The sequence below is a fragment of the Micromesistius poutassou genome, assembly GCF_964030765.1.
Source record: "Micromesistius poutassou genome assembly, chromosome: 15".
NCBI classification, from domain to species: domain Eukaryota; kingdom Metazoa; phylum Chordata; class Actinopteri; order Gadiformes; family Gadidae; genus Micromesistius; species Micromesistius poutassou.
This window is the reverse complement of record NC_140285.1, coordinates 6,313,322-6,325,669: the sequence shown is the minus strand read 5'-3', so window position 1 is coordinate 6,325,669 and position 12,348 is coordinate 6,313,322. Positions and strand designations below refer to the sequence as shown.

The 12,348-nt window shown below is 49.4% G+C and overlaps 1 protein-coding gene across 1 annotated transcript in view; it reads left to right on the top strand.

Moving 5' to 3' along the window:
• The window catches only part of l1cama (L1 cell adhesion molecule, paralog a), a gene marked incomplete at both ends in the record, with an annotated part of 22,087 nt that extends 10,582 nt beyond the window's left edge, over window positions 1–11,505 (top strand). The window contains 15 exon segments of the mRNA XM_084479800.1: window positions 211–371; window positions 542–701; window positions 2,271–2,395; window positions 2,658–2,759; window positions 3,869–4,066; window positions 4,228–4,298; window positions 4,542–4,767; window positions 5,083–5,198; window positions 5,962–6,181; window positions 7,251–7,373; window positions 7,720–7,896; window positions 8,306–8,572; window positions 9,162–9,293; window positions 10,436–10,508; window positions 11,241–11,505. Of these exon segments, the coding sequence (XP_084335926.1) occupies window positions 211–371; window positions 542–701; window positions 2,271–2,395; window positions 2,658–2,759; window positions 3,869–4,066; window positions 4,228–4,298; window positions 4,542–4,767; window positions 5,083–5,198; window positions 5,962–6,181; window positions 7,251–7,373; window positions 7,720–7,896; window positions 8,306–8,572; window positions 9,162–9,293; window positions 10,436–10,508; window positions 11,241–11,505 (2,416 nt within the window).
• Between the last annotated feature and the right edge of the window lie 843 nt (window positions 11,506–12,348).

Genomic DNA, 12,348 nt, shown 5'->3' with positions numbered 1-12,348 from the left:
ACCAGCATAAAGAGCTCAGAATAAATGGGTACAAGTGTGTCAATGGGCTTCAGGATCATTCAGACTTGATGATATTCTATTCTGTATAGCATAGTCTATGTCTAGACTCTAAGTCTATTATCCCTGTGTCCTAACATGTGTGTGTGTATGTGTGTGTGTGTGTGTGTGTGTGTGTGTGTGTGTGTGTGTGTGTGTGTGTGTCTGCCACAGGGAGAGCGACACCGACCCGTCCTTCCTGGCGGACCCCCGGGTAAACCCGTTGGCCAGTGGGGGTCTGCAGATCTCCAACGTTACCCGCGGCGACGAGGGGCTGTACACCTGCTCCGTCCTACACTCCAACCTGTCGATCACAGCACAGATGGAAGTGCTCAGTAAGTCACACACGCACCCACACACACACACACACACACACACACACACACACACACACACAAAAACACACACACTTTGTGGCCCCTTAGCAGCTGATGTTATTAGCACCTTATAATGCTGCATGCAGGCTGACTTCTCATTCTGGCTGTCTTCCTGCTGTCTCCCACAGACCAGACGATCATCCTGTCCCCCCCCCAGGCCCTGAGGGTCCAGCCTGGGAAGACGGCCACCTTCACCTGCCTGTCCCTGGTGGACCCCAAGCTCAGCCCTCCTTTCATCCAGTGGAGGCTTAACGGACAGAAGCTGTTCCAGTCCTACGCGGAAGACAAGTAAGATCACACACTAGACTCTTCAATGGAGCGACGGGGGCCCTGACAGTTTGATAAATAGTGTGCTCAACGTAATGAGGAAATCAAATATGACAATGAATGCTAATGGGAAACCTCATCGGGCTAACTATGACTAATAAAATTGAATCTCAGCGAAGTGAATAAATGGCGAATGGACGTTAAAACGTTTCCGGAGACAAGCCTGCTTGTTTCGAACAGGCAATTGAACAGGTGCCTCAAGATTTCTGAGGTGCTGTTAACCTTTTCGTGGATCTATAAGTTTGGCCATGTTATAGTTTAACTTCTTGGTCGAGACAGCACAGAGCATGTGCGAGAAACCAATAATGCAAGAGGCGGAGTATCAACTTGTTTCCTGTTTAGTTACTGAGATATTTTACCGAATAAAACTCATTGACAGAAGGGGATTTTAATAAGCCTAATTCTACATTGGCTACACGGTATTGATTTGAAACCGACACTGTTTTGACAGTTAATTACTGCCAGTGGTGTTTGTGTTTGCCGATTACGCGCCTACAGACTCCAACAAAAGAATTGTATTAAAAGAAAAATATTAAGCGAGAAAAAAGCCCTGTTCATTCAGATGTGAGCTCGTCAGACTTTAGATAGTTGTGAGAAAACCTTTAACCTGATCGCGTTCAAAATAGTTTTTTTTATCCCAGGAGGCGGGCAGTTTAAGTCAAACAGCCAATAGAAGGGTCGCCTCAGGATTTCTGAGCTCTTATGTTGTGTTCACACCGCACTTTGTCCCATTTCGCCTATTCGCGCGAATAGGCGAATGTTGCCGCGCGACAAATCATAATCTGTCGCTGTGCATTTTTGTGTGTCGCATTCGCGGGGCGAATTTTTTTTTTGCCTGGCAACGGTCATTCATGCCAATTCATTCTCATCAACCATGGCCGAGATGTGTGTCTGTACCTGTTGTGGAAGAGGGAGAGCCCGTCGTTTATGGGTTAATAATATAATCCGGAGGCGCACACCGCTTTGTGCCGTGATATTATATATATCGTATATATTATATGATATAGATATTTATATATTATATGTAGATATAGAGCGGGAGTCGCAAACAATCACTTTCTCCTCCAAGCTGCGGTTCACTGAACGGTTGAACGGTGATTGGCTGTTTTACGTTACTTCACCCAGGGAGTGAACTGATTGGCTGTTACGTGACGTCACCCAGGGAGTGAACGCTGACTGGCTGTTTTACGTTACTTCACCCACGTTACCCACAGGGAGTGAACGCTGATTGGCTGTTTCAACGCGAATGCCGCGAAGAAGTTGAAATATTTTAACTTTATTCGCGGGGCGAATTATTCGCGGCGCGAATCCACGTGAACGCGCTCGCCGTTCACGAGGAAAAATTTCGCGCTGTCAATCAAATCTTGTCGCGCGTATCGGCGAAAAAAAAATTCGCCCGATTCGCGTCTCCACGTTCACTTAACATTGAAACGTGTCGCGGGGCGAAGTGCGGTGTGAACACACCTTTAGTTCCACCAGGGGGGAGGGGTGTGATAAGGCGTGGGGTGACCTATGCTGTCTGTGTTCCAGGTACACCTTTGAAGGACCAGACGTGATGGTGGCCAACGTACAGGAGGACGACGAGGGTGTCTACACCTGTCAGGTCATCACCAAACTGGACATGGCTGAGGCCAGCGGCTCCATCACTTTAGTGGGTGAGGACACGGTTCGAGCACCGCCGCCCCCTTGGCAACACCCCCTCAAAACGGCAAAGCCGCATGTGGCAATGGAATTGCCACATGCAGTCTATATATATATATATTATTATTATTTTTATTTTTATTTGGTGTTTGTGTTTGTGAAGTAGATTGATGTTGAGCCATCACAATCCACAGCTTTTCCTACTTTTCGTCTGGTAAACATTTCAGTAATGCATAGTCCGAGAGATGAGTGCAACCGTTTTTTTTCCCACTCAAGATCGCCCCGACCCCCCAGCACTCCTCCAGCTCTCAGACTCTAAACGTCGTGCCATCACCTTGAGCTGGACCCCCGGGGAGGACCACAAGAGCCCTGTAGAAGGTACACACACACACACACACACACACACACACACACACACACACACACACACACACACACACACACACACACACACACACACACACATACACATATATACAAACATTTTCATCAAGCTGTAGTTTTCATGAATAAGCTGATGCCTTAGCGAATGCCAACACTATTGTTGCAGCCAAGACTAGTGTTGGCAGTGTCTGTATTTATTTCTTTATTTACTTGATTTGTGCTTTGGTGGCAAATAAAGTTTCATGGTTCCTCTGGGTGAGGTAATCATTTCCTCGCTGTAATACTGCTGCGCACAGATATTAACTTATGCACACTTGCACACCTGCGCACACATAAACACACAGTTGCCCGTACACACAGGCTGTCTCACAGACACCAAAACAAACACACGCACATTCACACACAAAATGGTGGAAGCTTGTTTAAATGATGTGACAGGGTAATACACTGAGAGCTCGTATCATTTATCTTCCTGTGGGGGAACCACAGGCTCCTCTGTTTTCATTACTTTGACACAATTATTTGTTCCACTGCAGCAAACTCCTGTGAAGCTGACAGTTGCTCATGTTGCCTTGTCTTGGTGATGTATTAACTCATGTCTCTGTTGTTATTTACCTCTCTCTTATACACTTTCGTTATGTCCCTCTCTCTCTCCCTCCTCTCTCTCTCTCTCTCTCGCTCTCTCTCTCTCTCTCTCTCTCTCTCTCTCTCTCTCTCTTCGTCCTCCTTGCTCTCCCTTCCCTCTGCCTCCACTCTCTCCCCTCTCTTTATCTCTCTTTAACCCCTCTCCCCCATTTTATATGCCTCACCTCCCTCTCCCCTCTCTCTTTGCCCCCCTTGTCCCCCTATCTCTCTCTGCATCCTCTCTCTGTTCTCCATCTCCCCCGCTCTCCCATCTCTCTATCTCTCTACCTCCCACCTCTCCCCTCTATTTATCTCTCTCTCTGCCACCTTTTCCTCTCTCTATCTGCCTCCTGCACCCCCTCCCCTTTCTCTCTCTCTGCCTCCCTCCACCTCACTCCCCATTTTCCCCTCTCCCCTCTCCCCCTCTCCCCTCTCTCCCCCTCTCCCCTCTCCCACTTCTCTCGATCTCCCCCTCCCAGAGTTCATAGTGGAGTTTGAGGACCAGGGGTCCAAGCCCAAGGTGTGGGAGGAGCTGAAGAGGGTGGATGGAAGTGCACTCAGCGCAGCTCTCTCCCTGCACCCCTACATGTCCTACCGCTTCAGGGTGGTGGCTGTCAACGAAGTGGGCAAGAGTGACCCCAGCAAGCCCTCTGAGCGCCACAACACAGCGGCCGAAGGTCAGAGGTCCTCCATGATTGACCTTATTGCCGTGATGCCACACTAATAACCAGTGACGCGTGTCCAGTGTCGCGTCATTTCTTCTCAGCACCAACCGAGTCCGTGAAAAACATGCTTTGGGATGTGTATGGAGGATCATGTTTGTTTTCTTTTTCCAAAGTCCCTGACAAGAACCCGGAGGATGTGAGGAGTGAATCCCTGGAGCCAGGCACTCTGCTTATCACCTGGGAGGTACTTTATACACCATATCCACAATGACCTTTTACTAACAAAATATCACACAAACATGAAAATCGGAACGTAGATGTCATTAAGGAGCAGGTAGAGGTACGATTTGTAGCTCAAGGCTGCATTCAGGAGTCAGACATCCTAACCACGACACGATCCACCCCTAGCCAATAACCTGAAAACCATGACTGAGTTGTGTGACTCTCTTCTGTGTGTGTGTGTGTGTGTCACTTCCTGTGACTCCAGGAAATGGACAAGAAGCACTTAAACGGTCCCGAGTTCAAGTACCGGGTGTTCTGGATGCGGGTGCTGGGCAGTGGGCCTGAGTGGCACACCAGCGACACCACGGCCCCACCCTTCATCGTCAAAGACGTGGGCGTCTACTCCTCCTTCAACATCAAGGTCCAGTCTGTCAACGAAGAAGGGGAGGGGCCTGAGCCCAAGCCTGTGATTGGCTCCTCAGGAGAGGATGGTAAGTGTTTGAAGGGCTGTTTAGAAAGTAGAAGCGCTGATGGGTGCTAGTTTGTTATTCTGGAATACATATACATTTTGCAGATACATTTCATCCTAAGGGACTGACATTGCATTTTAGACAAAGGCTGTGAATGTGAAGGTGGTGGCTAGGCATCTTGGACGACTACCGCTAGACAAATTGGGGTTCCAAACCCAGCGCTGTTTGGCTTCCCCCCCTAGTTCTGATCTTTGTCATGATATTCTTTCGCGGCCAACCATCTCTCCGTCGCTCCCCTCCTGCTCTCACGCTGGTGTTCCTCTGTGTGTCCCCCAGTCCCTCTGGAAGCCCCGATGGCCGTGGCCATCGTTCCGCTGAACAGCACCGCCATCAGGGTGTCGTGGGCGGCCATCAACAAAGACACCATCAGGGGGAAGCTGCTGGGATACAAGGTACACAGTCGCCTGTCGTCTCCCCCTCCTCCTCCTCCCCCTCCCTCCTCCTCCTCCTCCTCCTGAGCTGCTCCTCCTGCGTGGCCGTATCGTCTTCTGCCCTGCGGTCCTCATGAATAACTCATAAGCAGCGTTTATGGGACAAGCGGGCCACAGTTTGCCTGGCTAAACTTAAAAGCTCTGCTACTTACATTTGGATGTATGATCGAGGAAATCAGTTGTTTTTTTTACGCCATAAATAAGGCAGATCTGTTCCCCTGGGGGTAGGGAACAGATGTTCCTCATAAGCGGTGTAATAAATCATAAATATATTAATTATTGTTTTTTTTTCCATAATTTAATAACTGAGCTACCATGGGACACCAAAGTGGGATTCATTTGTTTAATTCAGAAGTGGTTTCGCGAAGCCACGATTTCTTGCCCCCCTCTCTCTACTTCGCTCTCTCTCCCATCTCGCTTGCTTCTTCTATTCCTCTCTCTTTATCCTTCCCTCTCTCTATCCCTCCCCTTGCTCTTTCTCAGTTCCTCCCTTTTTCCCCTCCCTCTCAATTACATTGTCTACCTTAAGTGCTTTGTTGAAATGACAATAAAGCATTTTATATTGCAAAGCATATTAAAAAGTCATTTTTTTAATGTTGGATATACATCTCTCTGTCTGCTTCTTTCTCTTTCTGTATCTCTCTCTCTCTCGCTCTCTCTCTCTCTCTCTAACTCTCTCTCTCTCTCACTCTCTCTCTCTCCCTCGCTCTCTCTCTCCCTCCAGATCCACGTGACCAGGCTCAGAGCCAGGGGCCACCGGCGGGGCCGCAGGGCCCGAGAGCCCGAAGCCACGGTGACGGTGGTGGAGACGGGGCCCGGCGAGGAGAAGCGGGTGGTGGGCGGCCTGAGACCCTACTCCCACTACTCTCTCACCGCCACCGTGTTCAACAGCAAGGGGGAGGGGCCCGCCTGTGAACCCCTGACCTTTGACACCCAGGAGGGAGGTGAGACGCATGAGGAGGGGAACGAGGATAAGGTGTGGAGGAGGGGAGGGAGTGGGGGGCGGGAGGGGAGGGGAGGTGACGGATAGAGGAGGGAGGGAGTGTCTGCTTGACACACTCGGAGGAGAACTGTTGTGACCAGCGCCGTCGTATAGGGGGGAAAGGTTATGACAATTATAAGGGCCCACAGCCCGCTAGGGCCCACACACAGCCCCCAATAGCCCAATAGCCTCTATGACAAAATGATTAGGCATACACTGAACTAATATATATTCATATGAATGAATCCGAATTAAAACAAAGCCACAAATCATACAATATTCAAATTTTAATAATTTCAATAATCCCCTTGGCCCCTTCTTAAAAAATGGTATGGTCCACACCGCGGTTCGTTCTTCCCAGGGATGTGCACACTCAGGAGTTTTGAGGGGCAGGTGCCGAATTGTTGGGGGGGGGGGGGGGGGGGGGTAGGCAATTTAAACTTTAATTGAGATTAATTGAGAATAACGTGTTGCAAATCAGGGAAATGAGAATAAGACAATTAATAATACATAATTTACATAATAATACGTCGTTAAATGTAAAAAAGGAAACAAATTGGGTGTATTACACCAGGCACCGTCAAGAACACTGAAAAAAAATAACATTTAAGGTGGCAATGAATGGGGGAGAGGGGCCCACACCGATATTCTTTCAGGGGGCCCAGAATTCCTAGCAACTGCCCTGGTTGTGACACAGTCGGGGACGAAGGTGTGAAGATGAGGAAGAGCAGGAGGAAGAAAAGGCCATGTGTCACAAGAGGAAATCACACTGGTCTCCCAGAGAAAGAGAGGGAGAGGGAGAGAGAGAGAGAGAGAGAGAGAGAGAGAGAGAGAGAGAGAGAGAGAGCGATAATAGAAAAATGTGTGACCGAGAGAGACGGAGAGAAACAGAAAGTGCAAAAGAGCCATGTTTTTTATTGAGCAAGCCGGGGTGTGGAAGGAAACTGGACATCAACACAAAAGGTGTCACGCATGAAAAATCTGTTATTTACCATCATCGAATCAATAACGCCTGCTCGTGTCACCCGCAGCCCCCGGTCAACCCTCCTCCCTGATCCTGGAGAGCCTTGGGGAGACGGAGATGACCCTGCATTGGACCGCCCCCACCCACACCAATGGAGTCCTCATCGGCTATCTGCTGCAGTACCAAGAGAGTGGGTATCTCTTGTGAACAACCGTATCTATTGATTGAAATGCGATGGGGCTTCTCATTTACAAACAAATGCATTCAAAGGAAGCAAAAGCAAAACAGCTCGATGCTGCTAAAACAGACCAAATGAGATATCAACTCAGAAAGCTAAAGCGACCAAACACGCAAACAAACGAAAGCATCAGAATTCACGTCAATTAGGATCGGGGCGCCCATGCATCTCGAGAACGAGATCAATAGAGAAAAACGGATAATGATCACATCCGTCAGAGCGTTGTGTCGCTCGCTGAAAAGGTGGCGTCAGAGGCCCCTGATTGATTTGTTTTGTGTTGTCTGGTGCGGCGCTGAAGTCGTGGAGACCAACGACCACCCCATGCAGGTGATCAACGTGGACAACCCCGAGGCCACGCACCTCACCGTCCACAATCTGGACCGCAAGAGCCGCTACCGCTTCTCCCTGAAGGGGCGCACCGCCGTCGGGGAGGGCGAGCCCCTGGTCCGGGAGGGGTCCACCACCCTGGATGGAGGTACAGCCAGCAGGCTTTGACTTGTCTTTTTTGTTTTCTCGTCTTGTGTTGTCTCATTGATTTGTACGAAATACAAATAAAATGACAATGATAAAATTTGTATGTTCGGGACATGTTGACCGAGATTATGACTTTTGTCCGTTCTTTCCTTTTCCTTTTTTTATAATCTTATGCTTCACATCTTTTTATTCAAGCCTCTTCCCTTCTTCCAGATTTTGGTATTTTCTAGCCACTTTTTCTCCTTTGTTGCCTTGTCTTTCCCTTGCTTTACCTTATTAAGGTATTAAAAGGTACCTTATTACCTTGCTTTACCGGCTCTTTTCCACCCCGGTTTCCTTTTCCTTGCTTGCTTGACATGCTGAGCGTTCCCTGTGTGTGTGTGTGTGTGTGTGTTCGTTCCCCCCTCCAGGCCCTCCATCCAACTTCAGCCTGGTGGTGGGCGAGACGGCGGTGAACCTCAGCTGGACCACCAAAGAGCGACACCGCAACATACGCTTCCAGATCACCTACCTGGACAAGAGCGGAGAGGGTAAAAACCAGAGGAGGTCCGAGACGGTCAACTCCTCCCAGAGCTTCTACCAGCTCCAGGGCCTCAACCCGGGCTCCCACTACCGCCTGCTCTTCACCCACAATGGTGTCGAATTCTGGCAGAAGGACGTGGATACGGACGGGACGGGTAATAACCTCACTGGCGCCCAACCCTCCCTCTTGTGCCAGCTCCGCTCATCCTCATTCCCTCGTTTTCTCTTTATTCTTCTCCACCTCCTCGTCTGGGAGGCTTATTCGGCGGTGTCTCCCCTCTGCCTGTGAAGGGCTTTACGGGGGATGAGAGGGGAAGCTTGTCACGCAACGGGAGATGATCCATTAGCGGTGTTTGTTTGAGGCGTCATGCTGCATTTCTTGGTTTTCTACCTCCATAGCGGGACAGACGACTCGACACAGCTGGGGAGGTCGCTGTGGGCGTTCTCTCTGCCTCTCTCTCTCTACGCTCTCTTCCGCTCTCTCGCGCGCTGTCTCTCACTAGCTCCCAGTCCCTTTCATCGTTTGTTTTGTTTTGTCCTTTCATTTCCTACAGTCCTTTAATCACATCCCTCTTCTCTGTTCCTCCCTTGCCAATATCCCTTCCCTCTCTCTCTCTCCCCCCCCCCCCCACCCCCCTCTCTCTCTCTCTCTCTCTCTCTCACTCTCGCTCTCGCTCTCGCTCTCTCTCTCTGTCTCTCATTCTCTCTCTCTCTCTCTGTATCCCTATGTCTCCCTCCCTCCAGCGGTGATGGAGGTGCAGGGGGGCTTCGCCACCCAGGGCTGGTTCATCGGCCTGGTGAGCGCCATCGTGCTGCTGCTGCTCCTGCTGCTCATCCTCTGCTTCATCAAGAGGAGCAAAGGAGGCAAATATTCAGGTAGGTGTCACCCCCCTTTCCCCCATGACCTCGTTCATAGGTGTCACCTGGTCAATGATGACCTCATGCAGGTTTCATCAGAGACCTGTTGTGTGAGAGATGTCAATGGGACTGTGTGGGGATGATTCAGTAGAGTGGCTGGCTGCATCAAAACAGCCGCTGGTGACCTGGTTTTGATAGTTGCAACGCAGAAGACGCTTCTGACGCGTTCACACCTACAGTTTCTGACTTACAGAGTCGATCAGGTTCAGAGGTGCAGTTGATACCTTGTTGCGTTTTCTCACTTGACTTTGTGAGGGGAACTAAGTGTTGTAGACAAACGCCTAGAATTCTAAAAAGAATGCTAAAATAAATATCAATATAAAACCATGGCAGGACTTTAATGAATTGGAATGATCTTCCGCCACCAAGTGCCAAATCCAATTACTTATTCCCTACCAGAAGCGCTTTTGCAGTTTGCCCCTGTACAAGGGCATCAAATGAATTACTGTGACACAGACTTTGCTGACAAACTACGCTTCAGTACAGCACTAAACTACAACACAGACTGAAATATAGTCTGGCACTTATATGTTATATATATATATATATATTGGCTGTGAGTCATGTACTAGTAGTAGACGCCTAATCATAGGACATAAATCAGGCTTACCGGCCTTTCCACCAGCTCATCTCCTTAGAGAGATAACAATTTGTCCGGCTACTTTGCCGGCTACTATTTCTAATTTAAGTGAAATAGTAGTTTAATTTAAGTGTCTAATTTAAGTGTCTACGAGTAATTGATTATCGGAGTCCACCATACCCAATGGTTTAACACACTTTAAAAAACACTTAAAATAAAAATCCATGCAATTATGATAATTTTCTAAATGGTCAGAATAAATAACAGCTTTAAGATAATCGAAGCCACGCTTTGCACACTGCATATTTACGTGCGGAAAACAAATCGAGTTGATGAAATTAGCAGTAAATTGGCGAGGTCGTCTGCGTATCTAGGTCGTCTGGTCGTCTGCGTATCTAGCCATCTGACATCACGTCATTATCGCCCTCTCCACCTCCCGGAGTGAAGCCAGAGAGGCTCTTTACTGATGAATGGACTGATAACCAGCCTCCAATAATAATCCCCCCGCTGTCTCCCCCAGTCAAAGATAAGGAGGACGGGCCCATGGACTCAGAGGCCAGGCCCATGAAGGACGACACCTTCGGGGAGTACAGGTCTGTCCGCCGCGTATACATCCATACCATTCCATTTGAGTGACTGGTCATTCATAATTCTTGAGAAGTGCGTATGAGTAGGTCCCTAACTGTCCCCCACACGGCTTTGTCTAAACCCTCTGTGTGTGTGTGTGTGTGTGTGTGTGTGTTTGTGTGTGTGTGTGTGTGTGTGTGTGTGTGTGTGTGTGACGCCGCTCTCCTCTCCTTCTGCCCCGATGCCTGGCCTGCTTTACAGATCCCTAGAAAGGTACGCTGTGTTGGGCTTCACTGGTGCACACCTCCCCCCCCTGCTTCCCTGGGCCCAGTCCAGACTGGGGAAGCAGCATGCATGTGTTCAGCAGTGGTTGCGTTGTCACCTCACCCACCATGTACCGTCACCTCACCAATATCTTTGTTGTCTGTGTGCGATTCTTCTTTCCATGTTGAAATTTGTCTGACTCAGTTCAACCCCCCTCTTTCTCTCAACTCTCTCAAATATTAATCTGTGTTGTCTCATGCACTTTTCATAAAAACATTCCCCTACCTTCTTCCAAACGCTTCAAATGACACGGTTGTTGCGGAAGATTTGTGTTTGTTTTTTTCACAGCATGGTTAGGAACCACTTGTTCCCATACGCAACACATAACATGCCGTCAACCGCACATCCCTCTCGCTCTCTCTGCCTCTCCCTCTTTTGACGACGTCTACCTAACCTCTCTCCGACCCTCCCCCTCCCCCCCGTTGGCTCCACAGCGACAACGAGGAGAAGCGCACGGCCAGCCTGCCTTCGCTGTGTGACGACAGCAAGCTGTGCAGCGAGGACAACCTGGACTACAACGGCGGCAGCGCCGTCACCACCGAGCTCCACCTGGACGAGTCCCTGGCCTCCCAGTGCAGCCGGCCCAGCGAGGGCGCCGGGGTGCTGGCCGAGACCGCCGCGCTCAGCCCCCCCCCTCCACCGGCCGCCGCCACCGCCACCAACAACGGCGTGCCCAACTCGGTTACCATCCTCGATTAACCCGCCCCCCCCCCTCGCTCTCCCCACCCCCCCCTCTACCCCACCCCTACCCCCCGCACCTCCTCTTTACAGCCAACCAGGAATGACCAGACCAAAGCACACACTCTGTGTGTGTGTGTGTGTGTGTGTGTGTGTGTGTGTGTGTCCATGTTCGCCCCAACTCCCTGACTTTGTAGTTTCCACCATTTTGACTGCAACCACACAATCAATCGATATCACGATGAGATGGCCACCCGGCATGTCATCTGACCGGCCGGACTGTCGTTGACCAATGGGGCGTCCAAAGTAGTGGATGATGTGACACACAGAGGCACTCTCTGACCAAACAAAGTCTTTTCAAGTCCCGCCCCTCTTCTTCTTGAACCCCCGTGTTTTTTGGGGGGCGTACCTGTGTGATACAAAAGTTCACTTCTCCAGGTCCTAGATCCTAGGTCCTAGGTCCTAGGTCTTTCCCTAAAATGAATCATGTGGCATTGTGTGTTGCCATACAGTTAGGATGGAGGAGGGATTTGAGGTTTCTGTCGAGCTGCAGAGTAGTGCGTTCAAGCGGAGGGGACATTTCGGGGGGGCCCGTGTAGAGAGCCAGACAGCACTGAGCAGATGTGGATGTCTTAGATCTTAGATTTATAATTATCATGTTTTGTATCATTTCACATGTTTCTATTTCCAGAACCATTCAATGTCTACACGTCTAATTGCCAATGACATTTTTATTTTTCTACAAAGTTTTTTTTTTACGTGTCATTTTGATTTGTTTTTCTTTTTTATTAATTTTAGTGTCCAGCACATGACAACATCTGTTCACATCTCGCATACATCTGCATTTATTCCCTGAAAACTTCA